The 18,565-nt window shown below is 40.5% G+C and overlaps 1 protein-coding gene across 9 annotated transcripts; it reads right to left on the bottom strand.

The window, feature by feature from the left end:
• Positions 1–565: 565 nt before the first annotated feature.
• On the bottom strand, positions 566–17,910 carry bdnf (brain-derived neurotrophic factor). Of its 9 annotated transcripts, none has more exons than XM_084108054.1 (2): positions 17,800–17,910; positions 566–2,033 (listed from the first exon to the last, which is right to left on the bottom strand). In XM_084108054.1, the coding sequence occupies exon 2, from the start codon at positions 2,010–2,012 to the stop codon at positions 1,200–1,202; it is 813 nt and encodes a 270-aa protein (XP_083964180.1). In that variant the 5' UTR covers positions 2,013–2,033; positions 17,800–17,910; the 3' UTR covers positions 566–1,199. The 9 variants fall into 9 exon arrangements, with proteins under 9 accessions (XP_083964180.1, XP_083964173.1, XP_083964175.1 ...); XM_084108047.1 differs by lacking the exon at positions 17,800–17,910 and adding an exon at positions 17,126–17,253; XM_084108049.1 differs by lacking the exon at positions 17,800–17,910 and adding an exon at positions 16,012–16,149.
• Positions 17,911–18,565: the final 655 nt, after the last annotated feature.

The raw sequence follows: 18,565 nt of genomic DNA on the forward strand, positions 1-18,565 counted from the left end.
GTGTTGACTCCATTGATCTATCTTTCAGACAAAAGAAAATCCTAATCTCTTAGTGCTAGCGATGAAGGCCTGTACTCACTGACTGGACAACATTACATGAGGGACTGGTTTCCATAGAATTTACTTATTTTAGAACAAGTCTTACCTGAGAACTCTCTGGACTATTTGTTCTTCCGTGGAAGAGAGTCGAAACTACATTGCATACGTGTTCATCTGCATTTGCAAAATTCTTCAATGCAAAATTTCAAACTAGCATTTCATCTGCTCAATTATACTGATATATATATGATGAGAGGATGGGAGATAAATTCTGAAATAAATTGTTATCCCTTCTGAAATCATTTGAATGTGGGATCCAATGTATGTTCGTTGCGAGAGAAGATGTTCTCTCCAAACTTGTGCCAAATTTAGACCTGCAAAGCGAGAGCTCAAACTTTATTGACATTGCTTTTGTTTTTCAGTTGCCTATAGTAATTTTATTTCTTCAAATATTTCAATTTAATATTGCAAACAACTTCACAACATACAAAATGAATTATATTAATCCAGAACACATGTCAATGAATAAATTTTTATATATATTTTATATATACTTTTTTCATCTTGTGGGGATAAAAAAATAAACAGCAAAGCTTTGACAACAGCACCTTGACATAGTATGTATTTCCAACATTACCTTGAGAAGTTGAGGATAGTAAACAGACAGAGTACTGAGAGGAGGAAATCCTGTTACGGTTGAGAATGTAAACGGAATGTTTTGGTCGGAAATCGTTTCCTTGTTTTCCCAAAGTGGACAGTTTCTGAATTCACAATTGAAGCAGCATGCAAGTTTTTTTTTCTTTTCGTTTTTTTTTTTTTTCTTTTCTTGAATGTAATTCTTCCTCACCCCCTCCTCTCCTCATCTCTCAAAATCTTGGCAACGTAAAAAACACAATGTCTCGAGGAATGTGATATAGTAATTTGAACTGGGCGCAAATGACTGATCAGATCTTTTTTTAATTGTTTACAAGGTCATGAATATGTTCAATAAATAGACTGTAGTATCACTTTTACTGTATAAACTTCATCTTTTTTACATGCAGTCCATAAAATTTTCATCTGACGGAATAATTTACCCTGTTATGTATATATACAAATAGATATTTTCTCTTTTCTCTCTCTTTTTTAGAACTCTCAATAAAATCTATACATTGTGTACACTATCTGCCCCTTTTAATGGTCAATGTGCATACACACGAAGTGTCTATCCGTATAAACCGCCAGCCGATCTTCCTTTTGCTATCCATGGTAAGGGCTCGCACGTAAGACTGGGTTGTCCGGCATTGCGAGTTATAGTGCCGCTTGTCTATTCCTCGGCAGCCCTCCTTTGTGTACCCCAAGGGGTTGCATTTGGTCTCGTAAAAGTATTGCTTCAGCTGACCGTTAGTCACAGGGACCTTCTCCAGGACGGTGACCGTCTGGCCCGACATGTCTATGGCCGTCTTTTTGTCCACAGCCGTCACCCACTGGCTAATACTGTCACAAACGCTGAGCTCCCCTCGCCGTGCGGGGTCCGAGTGCCGCCGCACGCGCATCGACATGTTGGCGGCGTCCAGGTAGTTTTTGTATTCCTCCAAGAGAAAGAGTAACGGCGGCTCCAAAGGCACTTGGTTGCTGATCATCACCCGCGAGGCATACAGGTCAACGTCCTTCGAGTCTGCCGTGGCTGCGGGACCGCCCCCTCCTTGGCCCTGGTCGGCCCCGGGCCCCAGTTGCTGCGTCGCCTCCCCTTCCCCCTCAAGCAACTCCTCAATCACCTGCTCGAAAGTGTCCGTAAGCGAGGGCAGCCCGCCCCCACTCTGTGGAGTCCCGTGGCCTCGGCTGCCTGAGGTGACGGCAGCAGCGGAGGCGGCAGCGGCATCCAGGTAGCTCTCGGCCCAGTGGCCCCCCTGCAGGCCCGGGATCTCTCTCACGGGCGCAGCTCTCATGCAACTGATGTATGAAATAACCATAGTAACAAACAGGATGGTCATCACTCTTCTAACCTGTTGGAACTAGAGACAGCAAAAGGGGAAAGACAAGAGGGATGGGGGAGTGAAAAAGAGGAGGGAGGAAGAGAAAACACAACGTAAAGAAACCATTTTCATTCAAGATACTGCATGTAACATTACGTGAAACACTTCTCCCCTAATCAAAGAAAGATTAATAGTCTTGTGTGGTTATTGTGGCCAATGAAACTGAGATCGCAAATCATTTCCGTACAAAGCGTGACACAAACACAGCATGCCAACTTGTTATTTCTTTGATTCATTTTTAGTTATTGGCCCACGGGAGTGCAACTAACACTGCACACTTTCTCCATCCCCATTCACACACCTGCACTTTCGCGCCCCCCTTCCCCCTTAGCAGCAAATGCAGCAGGCTAAATTCAGAGACCCTGGAGTATCATTAGGAGGACACCAGAGAACTGCTCCCACTCTCCTCCGTCTCTCTCTTCCCCTTCCCTTCCTCCTCCTCCACTCTCTCCTGCTCCCTTGCCTCCTCCACTCTTCCCTTAGAGGTGTGTGAACTGCTTGTGTGACTTTCAGATGGAGCAGAAATAGGTGACATGTCAAATCCCACCAAAAAATGACAGAACAGTGTCTAGTTTGCATGAGTAATCCAATGCTGAAATAATTGTATTTTAAAATGTAATATTATTAAAATGATATATTCTTCTTATTTAAATAATATAATTGTATTATTATTATTATTATTATTATTTTCATAATTATTTATGATTATAAAATTCAAGTTAAGGATGAACTTTACCTACTGCTTAAATGTAAAACAAACATCTAAACTTCTCTGGAATGAACTGAGCAGGACAAATTTGGAAGAACAAGCCTGCACACCACGATGCCACACAGATGATTATCTTTCCAACTAAGAGAGTTTCAAACTGAAACAGAGAGACAAAGGAACAGAGAGAGATATGGAAAGACACTGTAAGAAAGCAGAGAGAGATCTGAAATCAAGTGATCAGAGAACGAGACAGAGATAAGGAGAAAAGATGCCAGTCATTCATTTATCCTTTCAAACCTACACACAAACTGCATGTTTTAGTCAATGGAATTTTTCCTGGCTACAAAATCAATGCAAATAAATTACAATTCTAGGAAACCTATTTGATTCCTCATCTCTCTCATTTCCTCTCTGCGAACCCCTCTGCAGCTTTCTCTTACCTCTCTGAAGTCCCTCTATGAGTCGCTGTGATTCATTGCATCCAACGGCATCCCGACACATACGAACAGACAGGGGAACATGCATACACAACAACAAAAAAGATACCCATTACTCGCACTTTCCTAAGGAGAAGGAGAAGAGGAGAGGTAGGGCTGGGGTAAGGGGGGTGGAGGGGGGTGCATTTAAAAATATCCAGCACCGCAGCAAGGCTTCGCCAGTTCTCTGCGTGCTGTCCTCCCGATGCCCCACGCAGCTTCAGGAAGAGGCAGAGGGAGGATCCGCTCCCAGAGCAGAAGGCAGTACGGGCCAGCAGGAGACAAGGAGGGACACGCCCTGTCTAAAAGGCATTTGTTTCATTCTTAATTGGTGTCTGGGGCCACGGCTGCGATTTGCTAGCGCAGAGATGACTGCCATGGAGATGTGCTTTCTATAAATAGGCCGGTTGGGAGTCCCACAGTCTCGATTCAGAATATCACAGCCCTCTACTTAATGAGCTCAAAGTCCCCTCGCTCAGTGACGTTGCAGTCCACGAGGGGCGTGTGTGAGCGAGCGTGTGTGCGTCAATGTGTGTGTGTGTGTTTAGCTAGGGAGATGAGATGGAAGCATCTTTAATCTCTCCTCTCAAATGGTCAAAAACACGCATGGAAAAACCCAGAGCCGAGGATACAGCTGTGGAGGACAGATCAATCTTAATCAAATCAGGCAGCACGCAAAATGTGTGTACAAGCTGCTTCTGCAGGCATGAAAAGATACTTCAGTCTGTCAGCTTTCCCCGTAATGGAAAAAGCTTCTTACATTGTCAGCAATTACCTCTGCTGAATATAGCGAAGAATTTAAAGTGCCTGCCTGAGGATTATTCAATGATTCTGTCTTATTTCATTCCTCCAGATGTGGCGCGCCTGTGAGGACGGATGGATTATTGTCAGCGTTCCTACTCTCAAGACAACCTTAATGCTGGTTTACGCACACACAGAGAAGCGTAGCCCAGTAACCGCCCCAGTTTCAGGATGATCCCAATTAGCAAACATCTGTCGTCTCCCTAATGAGCAAAGTATTTATATATATATTGCGGAGGCTTCTGAATGAAATACCAGCATCAGTCATGCTGACACCCAAATCCCTAATGTTGCCTACCTGACAGCAGGTGGAGTACCAATGTCATCTCTCATCCAAATCCTACTGGTGATACATCACCTTAATAAATATATTACAGAGCTACTTGGCTTGCGGTATCATGTAAAAGGTCAGTTATTGTTGATTACTGAACTTCGAAAAGCTGACTAAATTGTATATTTCCCTCCTAATTAGACCAGAGCACCGGTGTGTAGTTGTGTGGCAGGGGGTGGAGGCCAAGAACACAACAACCCTGATGACGTCTCTCTCTGGTCTCAAAGGGGGATGAGAGGAAAAGGGCGGTGGGGCTAGAAGGAGTGGTGCTAGGGGGCAGTGCCACTCATCAGCTCGCAATTGCTTTCCATTTCCCTCTGGGGTCCCTTCTCACCAGGAACAACACACGATTTTATTTCTAACTCTGCTATTTCCTGTTTCCATCAAGAGAATCAATATGGATTACACTCTCAATCAACTTCCTGTTAAAACGTAATCTAGACGATGAATCACTTTATTGCTCTGGGATTGAGTTGGCAATAACTGAGACCTTCTGTCTCATTCAAAGCAGCGAGGGAAGACAAGATTACCTTGACGGACATGTTTGTTCTGCTTTAATATGCGTGTGTTTGAACTGCGTATGATAATGTAATATCAATATCCTGTCATCGTATGGTACGATGTGCAAACAAGTGTGTTTGTGTATAGAGAGAGTACAGGTGGTTTTGATGGGTCACAGAAAGAGAGTGGTTATGTGGTAGCAGCCATCACAAAAAAAAAATAATAATAAAAGAATCTAGTCACGGTTTCAGGTGTTTAAATGTCTAAATGAAGGAGATGACTTTCATGGTTGATGCTGAGATAATCTGTTAGACTGTCATGTTAACAAAGCTGCTAATTCATGCTTTTCGAGTCCTATTTGTTGGACCTTTGAAGCCAGATTCATTATGAGGCATTGAAAATACTACAAACAAGGTTCCATCAATCAAAACTCTTATGAGAAACCATTCAGCCTGCAGTGATCTTTCAAGCTCTCTATCTACAAAGTAATCTTGATGAAATACTTCATCCACACAGCTGTATTTGATCCTTGTGGTCAGGGCTTATAGGAGCACGTTCAAACACCTTTCACTGTAAAACATGATTGTACTTTAATTGGGCATGAGTGGCAGCTCTATAGTTTTGGCAAAAGTCTACATGCACCTGCTCAATTGTTTGGAGAGTGGCAGGTATAGGACATGATAGATAGGTCTACATGATCCTGATTCCCCCACAACTGTATTTGCTTAAATCTCCATGCCATAGAAGGGTTAGGAGAAAAAAACACTCATGACAGCTGTATAAGGATCTTCCAACTTAAAAGTATTGTGGTAACATACACTTTTCTGTTGGTCTTAGCGCTCTAAAGGAAAATAGAAAAAAAGAAGCAGCATTCACTCCTTAGGGCAAGATACTTAACAATGCATGATTAAATATTTGAAAAGAACAAAGGTTGGGGGAAAATGCTTGTAGCATAAGAAAAGATTTTAGATTGCTTTGGTGTACTTGTTTCAATGAACTGTAGCGTGCATCACCTAAGCTCACACAGGTGTCGCAGTTGTTAATTATTATTCTGACTTTGAGAACACATTAAAATGTGGAATTCATAACGGTTACAATCTGGCATTAGTGGTAACACAACAAGGGACAACTCTCTATTCATCTGTGGTGAAATCTTTGTCTTCAAAAGCAAGTTTTTTCAAAGAGCTGATTTAAGGATATCAAGGCCTCTATCTTGTCTATCCCAAACTATAGCCTACAAATAACGATAAAAATGCAATGTACAAAAGCAACAAGAGTGAGCCCCCTCACCCCCAAAACTACAGTATTTTATATTAGTATGAGTAGGCTACTGCTGAAAACTAAATTTTGTAAAAAATAAAAAATAAATTCAAAATTAAAATAAATACTAGAAGGGGAACTAAGACGCGGTGTAGCTCACATCAATAATGTGATATGGGGTGGGGTCTTAGTAAAATATATATTTCCATTACAAGATTATACAGCTTTAAACGGTGTTTTATCATCACCTCACCAGTGAGAAAAGTTAGATTGCAATTAAGCGTATCTTCACCTGCACTTTCACCGGAAGTCGCTTTCGCTAGAAAAGGTAACCATAACAACAAAAAGTTGCGCAAGCGCAATACGATCAGTGTTGGGCGGTAAGTAGAAAAGCAAGTCACTATTTATCACTTCTTTAGCCTATAGATTTACATATTCACAGATATATCATAATACATGTTTTGTTTAAAAGTTTTTATTGACGTTTAGCTAAAGGTTACAGTGGCACGTTTAGTTGCGCAAAACGAACCTCAACAGATTATTACACCCATTGGCTAAAATTAAATAGGCTATTACAAACAGAACAGTTGAAATTCCTTTAAAAGCCCTCTAAAATACACGACCCCACTGAAAGCCAATCTAATTCGCTCGATTGTAAATGTGGCTCTAAAGCTGAAAGGCAGAAGACAAAGACAAATTAAACATTAGTGCTGTAATAATTTATGTATAAGTTTCGTCTTTTCTCGTAACAGGAGAAAGGGCAACGCATTGGCGAACAGGATCCGCGAGGGAAATATCACCTAAGATTTGCCATTCTATATGTTAGTAGAGATTGAGTTTTTTCCGGGAACTTTCGAGGGAATTGAAAACATATCCAAGTAGCCTACACATAGGCTAACGTTACTTCTCAAGCCGCGGTGGTGCTGGAAGTAGGCTATAAACTTTATGTCACATTACAGTTTCTAAACTTGAAAAGTGGTGTCAGAGAGAGGATTCTCTTAAAACAGCGGCATCCACACAATCCATCCTTTACTCGTTAATAGCCTTTACAACACTTCTGCACTAGATGGCGCATTCGTCTACACAAAGCTCATTTGAAGTGAAGGCAAGCAGAAAAGCATAGCATGAGAAACATCTCTTTCTCTTTCTGTCACATAAACATATACGCTCACACAAAGAGAACGCAGATTAATGAGGCTACCAGATAGCTATAAGAATAAATGTGCCTGCTTTCTTTGCTGCAGCCTATATTATCTATATGCTTTTCATCTAAAACAAATTACAAACAGAATATTGTGTGTAAGCATCATAAATTACAACACACATTAGAGTCAATTAGGATTTGGAGAAAATGTTTGGAAATCAACTTAAGTGTAATTTTGTTCAAGCAGTGTTGTCCAGTTAACATCCAAAAAGCAGCCTAGAACTATCATTTATTTGTTAGTTTTTAATTCGAAAACTTGATGTTTGCTTTGGGAGTTCATCTGTTCCTACACAGTAAACCTAAACGATGATCTCAAGTTTCATGTTCTTCCAAGTCTCATTGAATTCACCAAACGCATTTATTCTCTGGACGTTCTTTAGATAGCCTAGTTTTCGCTTAAACTGTCTGTCCTTATGAATAAATAACCTATGCTATGCCGTTTGGTGAAACTTTAATACGCTATTAATACGTAAAACAGGCTATATCAGTAAAACTAACTAATAAACAGTTGAACAGATAAAAGCTACAAGGATAAACAGCTAATAGCCCTGGATAATAAGCAAAAACAACTTTTTGGTTCTACTGACCCCTAACAGAAATTCAATCAACATAATAACGCTGTATCGTATTAATGAACGCGAGGATACCGTTTCATGTTGCCGCTGCATGATCCAACACTTGATTACTTTTTCCTAACTCCCCTTCTCATTTCAGACGCAGTCAGTAGGCTACAAAAGCTGCAGTAATCACTCTTTTCCGCACAAAAAAACCTACCTTTACTGTCCAGTCGTAAAGGAGACCATTCAGGAGGACAGTGTCATCTGGGATGTTTTGGATAAGCCCTCCGCGTAACTAGTTTGCGATATTCGCCCGCTCTTCGCCAAGCAGCAGCTGCAAGTAGTCTCTTCAGCTTTTGAGCAAATAGATTAAATTATTGATAGTGGAAATTGCATGGTTGAGGTAATGGACTCCCATGACTGAGCGGATCCTTTGGAGTTGGGTTGAAGCAGTTGGATGGCATGATGAGCGCTCGCGGTGTAGTGCGCATTGAGAGAGCTCTCCAGCTTGAAATGACGGCTTCATTCCTCGCGACTACAGTAACTAACTACTGCCGTGACGTTGCAACATGTGACTCCAGCTAGAGCGCGACCGAGCGCCTACCGAGTGAGGCACTTATGCCTTACGAATAACCGGAAAGAATGTTATTGTGGCGTTTAGCCAAAGAGCAACATATGAGAGAAACCTTCATAATTCCTGAACATACTGAGCCTGAAAATGTTTTTTTTTTTTTTTTTTTTTTTTTTTTATATCCGTCGTTTTTGAAGTAATCGCTTTCTTCTCTTAAATGCTCCTTCAGCTGATAATCAGTCAACAATCAATGTGGGTTTTTGATATTTGTTCCTTCTCTTCGTCTTTTAGAATAAAGGTAGGCTATATATACATGATTCCTTTGTATGCCGATACAGAGTGAATCACATAGGCTAGTGTTTTGTTTCATTTTCGTTGACAAGGCTATTTGTAGGCTATCTAGACATCAGAAATTGGCCACAGGTGAACACTTGAAATCTGTTTAGTTTTAGCTTAATTCGTAAATCTGTAAAATAATAATTTATGGTTTTAAGTTATTACATTTGCCGTTCTCAATTTAAAAGATGGTTTTAAGTTATTACATTTGCCATCTAAATCTCATCAGTTCATTGCACTTTCAATTCATTGGCTTTGCTGCCACCAAATTCTGCAATAGCTTCCTAATGGACAGCTGTTAGGTTAATATGAAACACCTTTTTGTGGCAAGACTATAGATCATCTGCTGAAATTGATATTTGCAATTGTGACTCCACAAAGGTAGCTTCAAAGTAAAGAACTCACTCCTTGTCCCCGCCACATCAAGGATCTATTATTCCCTGGCCATCTTTGTATGTGATATTTTAAACTATTGTCAGTTTGAGCCCCTCTGTCTGCCAAAGGAGCTTATGTGCCAGATGTTGGTTCAATGCTTTTAAAACTATTCATTGTTCTTCCAGTGTCAGTTATATTCCTCCAATAATGGGAGCGCTTTGTTTGATATGTGTAAGGTAAATAGTCAAAGATGTTCAAACTAATAAGAGGGTGATATAATGTTGCTCTTCAACTGCAGCTTTGCCATTTATTCTATGTAGTATTTAAAATGACCTTCCAGGGAGAGTTTAGGGAAAGCATTCTTTGTTCTTTCACCCCATGCTGTACCACATCATTAGCCCAAAACTTTCACCAAGACTCTGAGCTCCAAGTGCTTTTGGATCTCGTCCAATGCAAGATTTATATTGATGAGTTTCATGTATAGTGATGATGATTTTTCTCTGCATAAGGTAATGAGATGGAGCGGTTTCAAACCTTGCTGTTCCCAGCATGAGAGTGGATGCTAACACCTGCCCTCCTCTCTCACACACACACACACACACACACACACACACACACACACACACACACACACACACACACACACACACACACACACACACACACACACACACACGCACACACGCACACACGCACACACACACACATCCACACACACACACACACACACAAACTCCCTCTTTCTCTTTCTTTCTCTCCTTCTCATCTTCCATGTTTTTGCACTGCTAAACTTACATACTTTCACAAATATTCCTTCACTCCTTTCGACATATTCATGCTTACAGCTCCCTTCCTCTCTCCTATAGGGACAAGCCAAGATGAATATAACTCATCCCATAGGCTCACAGGAGGAGAGGGCAAACCCTGGATGACAAAGAGTTGCATCAGCAATTACTGAGCGACATGACTCCAAGAGAGGTAAAACACACACACACACACACACACTCATGTACACTCTCACACTGCGCATTAGGGCTGTTCCAGCTAGGTAATCCATAAATAAATCACTCTGCTTCTCATTAGGAGCACAAAAACAACATGGATCTCGATCAGAACTGCACATACAGCACAAAGTTGACACCACCACAGAAAGAACTATGATAACCACAAAGTGGACATATGGACTAATGAGAATACAGCAAGAGATGAACTGTGGGAAGACCTTGACTTTCATTCGCTGCAACTTTGTGAAAACTTTAGGATCCATAAAAATGTTGACAAACCATACAGTGTGGGCATTATAGCTGAAACGTTGGTTGAAACTTGATGATCAGGATCGACATGTTCAAAGTGTTGAATGTTGAGAGAGTCGGAGCGGCGTCAGAAGCGATGGCCGTGTCTCTATCCAATAGGTCGGGTCGCTAATGACGTCACCTCAGCTTTCTCAAAATCTCTCCCTCTGTTGTCTTGTGTGCTGTCTTGACCCATCGTAGCGTATTCCATCCTGGAACCATCAGAACAGGTCTTCCACATAATGGCAAAATAGGATTCTGAAGTTGCATTGTGAGACCTAATGAAGGTGATCAGTGTCTTATACAAACCTGAAATGGTGGAATAGTTTACGCTATTTCAGGGCAAGATAAAACTTTTAGAGTATCAAAAATAGTTGTAAAAACAGAGGTGATGGCTTCTTCATAAGTCACTTTGAGAAAAAAAGAGTTTTGAGCCACTGCTAGAAAATTAGAAAACTAGACCAGATATTAGTGTGACAGGCCAATAAAGTTAGTTTATAACATTCATCAAACACATCACAGTAGTGTCACAGAGTACAGGAAAGTGAACAATGCCCTTTTTGACCATCAGCGATGCAATGAAAAACAAAAATCACAAAATGTTTGTCAGCATGGCACCAGGTTTCAAACTGAAGTACACTCTTAAAAATAAAAGTTCTTTACATTGTTGAATTAAGAACCTTTAACATTCATCTTTTCATTGCACAAAAAGTTCTTTAAAGTGGTTCTTTTTGCATTTTCTATGGCAGGTTCTATGGCATCGCTGCGAAAACATCCTTTTGGAATCTTTATTTTTTAAGAGTGTAGCCAAGTGTTCACAAACATTTCCCACACTAAATATGAATGACAACAAAAATATGAATGACGAATGTGAAAAACGTGTAAATCATGCAGAGTATATCTTATAAAACTCAGCCCACGTCAATGATTTAGTGTTGTTTGGACTGTAATGTGGAGTGTACATTTAAGTATGTACACTTGTTCAAGTGGGTTCTGTCTTTCCATTTTGTCATTGCATTGAAATGAGTGAGTCACTTTTTGGAATTTAAGTTTTCACATTCCTGGGTGCCTGTCTCTGTTTCTTCGGCTTGCTGTCTTTAGTGAAGGGAGTCTGGGCAGTGCTTTGTGTGACTCACATCACCGTCTCTCTTTCTAGACCCACTCAGTACACTGAAGAATTGCGCAGTGCTCATCTTTCCAATAGCAAGATGCAACAGGTCCCTGTTTTCAATAAACGGCTGAAGGTGGTCAACAGCGGCCAGCCGTGTAAGATAAAGATCTCAAAAGCCTTGACTTATAGCAGCTACATTATAGGACTACACACTTAGATATCCACTTTAGCACATACACACAATGAGCTATACAATCCACGTAACTGTAATCTATCCCTTGCAGCATACACCGGCTACACTGGTAATGTATCCGTTGGGTATAAGCCCTCTGCTGCACTTTATCCTTTTGTACACACATCCTCTGGTAATCTAGCCTTTTGCTTGCCCAACAAACCCTTATGTGTCAAGGGTGAGCATATTTACATAATTAGGCAGACATTTCTTGTCTTTTACACATTTAGTGGTTACTAGATTCATAGTTTGGATATCCATTTAAAATATGGATATATTAATATACAAACAAATGCATCTAAAAAAACCCACTATAAACTTATAGTGTAGTTTGAGAAATAGCACAGATGAGAATAAAGATGAGAAATGAAGAACTGTCTATGAAGTATGAAAATCACTGTTCTACTAAGCAATAGCAGAGGAAGTGCAGTCTGAATGACCTCTAAGAAATGTTAAACATTCAAATGTTGAAAAAAAAAAAAAAAAAACCCTTTGCTTTGTTAAACACCCTTGTTTTAGATACCTAAGAAATAGCATTAAGCAAGTATATCAAAGTCAGGCTCAGACACAAACACAGTCGGGATGCCATTCTTAACCAACATGCGCAGAGGCAAATTGCAAACATGTTAAGAGAAGTCCTGCATATACATACCCAAGCATTGACGTTGGCGAATAGTTAGAGGATTCCTTGGCGGAGCCTTAGTTGCCAGGCACCAGCACTAATGCTGCTCTGTAGCTATTCACTCCATTTTATATCAGTGAGTAAAGCACACAGGTGGGGGGCAAACAACTAGCAAAGCACATCATACAGACCCCATCAAAGAAACTTGTATGCAGATACATACTAGAGGTCAAGAATATAAATATTGTATATACCATACACACATTCACAGACACACAAACAACCCTGCACACAAATACAATGGGGTCACAACAGCCTAAATGGTGGTGTTCCATTTAGTTATTTTCAAAAGTATTACAGAAAAATATACATATCTAGCAAGCAGATTATTGAGGAATTACACCATAAGTGTAGATGTCACACGACCTCTTTCAGAATAAGCGCTTTGCGCTAGAGCACAGCAAGTCACGCTCTTGCTTAGTATTGAGCGCGCGCACAATTCCTCAAGCCTCTTGAGGTTTTCTTGCGCAGAAAACCTGCAATCGGAGGTGCTAATTGACTAATGACTTTAGACTTGTCCAAATAGCCCCATAAACACAGAATAATTACACTAAATGCATCGGAAGTATCACTCAAATTATTTTGGCACCACGTAGTTAATTAGCCTGCTTATATTTGCAATTTATAGAAATTGTGATTAATCTTAATATTAAAATGATGATTATTATTTGTATAGTTATTGCTTTTGTTGTTAGCAAAATTGTGAGACTATTGTTGTTCGCAAAAAAATAATCTTTTCAGGGAGTAAATAAAAAAACCGGACCTTTTTCTTTTTCGCAATTGTGACGAGCACACGCTTTATTTCCCAGAGGAACTCTGCATATTCAGTAGGCCTATAATAAATTCCTCCCGCGAGTGAAGCAGGGCGCAATAAGTCGGTACATCTCTATAAAAGTTAATTAGGAAAGCCGCTCTCCGTAAACAAAACAATTTTCATATTGTGATCATCCGCGGCGGTCAGTCAAACAAGGACGAAGTAAACGCCGATTAAACTGTAGAAATATAATGCCACAATACAATAGCATTATGTGATGTCTGAATTGAAATCTACCAAGCTCAGATTTGTTATTGACGCCCACCCTTAACTCTGCAGCGATCGGAGAGCGGAGGGGAGGGGGGCGGAGAGGGAGATTCTCAGCTAGATAACACAACCCCATTTATGGACTGATCCGATGACGTACATTGCAGAAAGTTCTATAAAAAACCTTCCGTACATACAAAGTGTGTCGTGCCATCCCCCAGCACCCCCCACCCTCCCCGCATCCGCCTCCAGCCCCCCTCCCCCCACATGCCCACACCCACACCACCAACCCACATCTCTATCCCTCTGTCTCATGAACTAAAATGATATTATATATTCATTTTATAAATAATAAAACATATGCATTCAATAAATGAAAACACGACTCTGAGCCGTTTGGTGTGCAATAAATGACAAAAATGAACAATTTAATAATAAGATTTCACTCTAGTCAAAGCTTTAAAAAAATACATTTAATATTTTATGCAGAAGTATTTAGTCATTCACCACTGGATTATTTGTATAAACAAAAACAGGCATTATTTCGTTGAAAAACATGAAATTATGCATGAAATATTTGCTCATAAAAACAGCGCTCGTGACCGTTTTGTTGCGTGTCAATAATGATTCTTATAAAATTTGCCCATAAATGACATGGGTATTACGAAGATCACAATGATAAAACAGCGATAATAAAATCGAGTTATAATATCAGCTGCTAATATTTTCGGACCAGTCCAAAAAACATCTGCTGCTTGTCCCGCTTGATTTGTCACTTTAAAGTCAGATGTTCGATACATTGTTTTTGTAACAACAGAGATTTTCTCGATAACATGTTTCGTACGATTATGACAAGGAAATAAATGTTTAATTGAGAAATTACCGATTTAGCAGTGATGAAAGAAGCTAATGCATTCGAACAAAGAGAAACAGTCATAAGGATCATTTAAAAGCAGCTAAATGACACTGAATGTCTTCCGCCTGATAGACTCTTGATTAACGCAGTGCTGAGGCGCCCGTGGGCTTTCATATCTGCCTGTTTGTCATTCAATCGCTTCACCCTTTAATCAGATTCTTGGATACAAAGAAAAAATCGACCGTAGCCAATATTCTCCGCTCACCCCTTTCAGAAACTGAGACGAATTCCTAAACTTAGTCGGCATAAAAGTCAGAAAATCATCAGCGAAAAGCTCCTTTAAAACGCTGACTGTCCTAATTTCGTCTCAGTGTTGCACAGCTTTCTCCACAATACGCGTGACACCCTCTCAGCCATTTCCTTATCAGGCAATCTTATCGGTGGCTCCATCTAACCCAGACTGAACAAAATCTGACCACGCCTATCCAAATTCTTATTCACTTTAACTGGAAATATATAGATGAACACACAAACACACTCACACACACACATAATGTTTTGACCATCGGGCTATTTTTGGCGAGCCAGTTCAAAATATTTTAACATGATATGTTATCTGTGGCGAAAGCTTTTAGCTCTAAGTGGTTCCCAACAGTTCGGCGTGTGCACAGACAGACCTGTGCGCTTGGGAGCGAGATGAGCAGGTGATGCTGGAGGAGAGGAGTGGAAATCTCGGGATGAATGAAACGGAGAAGCGGTCCGTAGTAAAAACACTAGCAATCTGTCCACGATGACGAAGTGCGGAGATGCTACAGTCGCGATTACATTGATAGGGCTGGTTGCACCACTTTATGATCGATTCAACGAATAAATTATCCCTCCATGCTAACGAAAACAACATTTAGCTGATAAGAAAGGATGATGAGAATGACTGCTACGGACAGACAGATAAGACAGATAGATAGATAGATAGATAGATAGATAGATAGATAGATAGATAGATAGATCATGATCTTTTCGTTTTCAGCAAGACAATGTAGTGGTAGATGGCAGCTCGTGCTGAGTCGTATATTTTATTAAAGACATACCCCATTATTCAGCAAGCAAAGAAAAGCGTGTGCTAGACAATTGCGCATTTAAGACAACAAGAATTCCGCAAGCATTTGATTGTGATGAGGACGGAAAGTCAGCTGGTTTTCGCACTTACATGCACAATTTACTTTCTACATTTTGTTTTGCGCTATAAATAGCAACTCATTTAAAATACCTGCTAATTGTGAACAAGTCTATGGGGTGAACTGTGAGATATAGAAATACATGCATTATTCCGTTTCTATGATTTCGTGACAGAACCGTGGCTGTTAATTGAAACAACTTTGTCACCGCTACGTTTTCTGCTCTAGTCAGAGTAAAATCATACGAGTAAGTAGAGGGAAAATGTAAAATGATAACGTAAGTTTAACATTTCCCTCTACCATCACTACCCAAAGCTGTTCCTCACAGCGTAACATTTTATCTAGCAGTAACCACTAATCAAACTTAAAATAGGCGACGTAAAGTGGTGTAATTTTTCATGTGCAAGTAAAACATCTGCCCAAGAACGACTGCTAGTAAAGGGGTGAATAAAACAAACAGGTCTTACCTTTTTAAGAGCTGACAACCACTATCAGTGGTTAGATCTCCAAGACCAATACTTGCATTTCCCAAAGTTAACACTGTGCACCAAGTGGAGCTTGCAAAGTACGCGTACACTACAGCAGCTCTACCATTTCAACTTTCACATGCTCTAAGTGGCGACAAAACTCCAAGCGCAAAGCAGCCCCACTATCGACTGGTTCGTTTCCTCGCGTTTGCTTGTTTTTTTTTTTTTTTTTTTCACCGGTCTCCCTCCGAAAGCGAAAAAAAGAAGGAAAAAGTGGAACAATTCCCTAGCTTTGGCAAAAATACTGCAAAACACAAAAGGCGATGTCCACTCACTCCGTGTTAGTCCTCAGCGTTCAACGACTCCGGTGCCTCTGTCCAAAGTGCTGAAATCATAGCACAGCTAAGGTTACTTAGAGGCAAAATCTATACTTTCGTTAAGTGCCACTTGATAATGCTTTACTCTATTGCTTCCCCACGCCTTGTCACGTGAATATATCCTTGGCAAGCCCGTCCTGTTAATATTTGATCACATGTTGGTCGGTGGTTTTCTTATCAAAAGAATCACTTATCTGAAAAGTCGCTCATAACCCTCTAAAAAGGAGTCCCCCCAAAAGGCTTGAAACCCATGTCCCCAAATCACACAGTTATAGCGTCTTGGTGCTCTGCTTTTGTCCTGCAGGGCAGATGGACATGTCTACACATGTTGCTTTTTCATTGACAGAGAGCACTTGTAAAAAAATTAAATTCAGAATAAAGGCTAAACGCCCAATAGGCATCAAAGCGCAGATTGGCACACAGCGCAACAAAGGCAAAACCCCAATTAGAATTTATATTCTCTACGGCTGTGTATGTGTCTGCGTTTGCCTCGCTCAGATTTTTTTCTCTACCTACGAATCACAGAAAACAGCAACATTACAAAGTTTTACATTCATGTTAGCAAACCTGAACCCTTGTTTAAGTAGCCTTCAGCGTTAGGGTCCATAAGCACGAGAGCACTCGTAAATGTCGTACATCAAAATCTGTTCTTTTGATTACCAGCACTATAGTGTAAACACAAGCCATGCCTTTTGGAGTAATTATTCCTTTAAGTGTAGTATTTCCATGCTACTTACCATTTTCCCCTATGCTGTCCTGGAGATAGAAGTGTCTTAATATCCACACACTCCAACAGATGCTGGTAGGTAATGTGTCTTGTTTGAAGTCATCATATGAGAACTTCTGCCGTGCTCAGAAGATCGCCCACCACTTGGGTGACTTATGAATCTAATAACCCTTTGCAATATCCGCGTGCTTAAACTCTCTAACACCTTGGTGACTGTGCCGACAGGACAAATAGCAACCAGTCGCGATTTACCCAAAACCCCTGTACAGATTTACGCAGTGCCCTCGCTCAGAGAAACGTGAATCTTACGTGATTGAAATAAGCGAAGGCGGTCGAGTTTATGTGGTAATTAAACTGACCAGTAACTACAACCCCGAGATGCTGAGTGAAAATGAATGACCATAAGAAAAGTTGCACATCCAAGACAGCAATGTGCACTTTTTTTCGCTTGTCTGTGCGTGCATTGCGCGTGATATGTCAACATTACGCAAAGCCGGTACAGTTCACGACATTTTAAATCTGGCTGCTTTCCCAGCTGAGGGAGAAGTCAGGTAAGATCACATTTCACAATCTTATTTTCTGCCAAGTAGCACTAAGTTCTCGGGAGACTTGTTGCTGCTGCTGCAAAGCTGTGGTATTGAAAGCTAAACAGAGGAAAAACATGGTTTTAAGTACCATACTTACATCTGTGCAAAACAGTTTTGAGCTTCGTTTTGTGTGTACTATAGGAAAAGAAAAAAGCTGAATCCTCGTCAGTCTTTAGGCACGCTGTCAACTTAAAGAAATGACAACGTTATTATCCCCAGTACGGGAGTATCTTAACATAAAGAATGAAATGGAAGTCACGAAATCCAAGGGCGACCGTTGTCTGTTATCAGTAAAATTCCATCAGAGCGCGAACACTCAGACATCTAATTGTTATGCAGTGACGAGGCGCTATGCTTGGATGTGTCCTACAAATGTGCTGGAAAGTAACATGAGTAATAGGTGATATTTACCCGCGTATGATCCAAGATTCGTTCGAGCCGGAGAGTTGTAAAAGACACGAAACCCTATTGTATTTATAACTCAGAGCAACAGTAAACAGTATGCCGAGGCAACACAGACATACACAGTAAACGAGCTGGGGGGGGAAAGAAAGGGAGAAAAAGTTCAAAAGATCAGTGGACAGACCCCTTTCTTAGATAAAATTATTTTCTGGTTAGCAAAGTCCAAGTTGCTGCTTTGATTCAACAAGTTCCTTCCTTCCTTCCTTCCTTCCTTCCTTCCTTCCTTCCTTCATTTAACCATTCATATATGGGGCCATGGACTACTATATATTATAGAATACATATGGCAATTGATCCCTTCATATCAGACAGGAAATTAATGCAAACACGCTGGCTTTGTGTTTCTCATCTTGGGTTTGCTTTAGTTCAAGAAAAAGCTGATTACACACAACTGCAACTTC

Source organism: Abramis brama, assembly GCF_963993115.1.
Source record: "Abramis brama genome assembly, chromosome: 3".
In the NCBI taxonomy this organism is placed as follows: Eukaryota; Metazoa; Chordata; class Actinopteri; order Cypriniformes; family Leuciscidae; genus Abramis; species Abramis brama.

Coding starts and splice junctions, on each gene's coding strand:
- bdnf (XM_084108046.1), bottom strand. CDS start 14,676: ATGCCGACTAAGTTTAGGAATTCGTCTCAGTTTCTGAAAGGG. Junction 2,034..14,634: donor CGTCTCAGTTTCTGAAAGGG/GTGAGCGGAGAA, acceptor TGCTGTCTCTAG/TTCCAACAGGTTAGAAGAGT.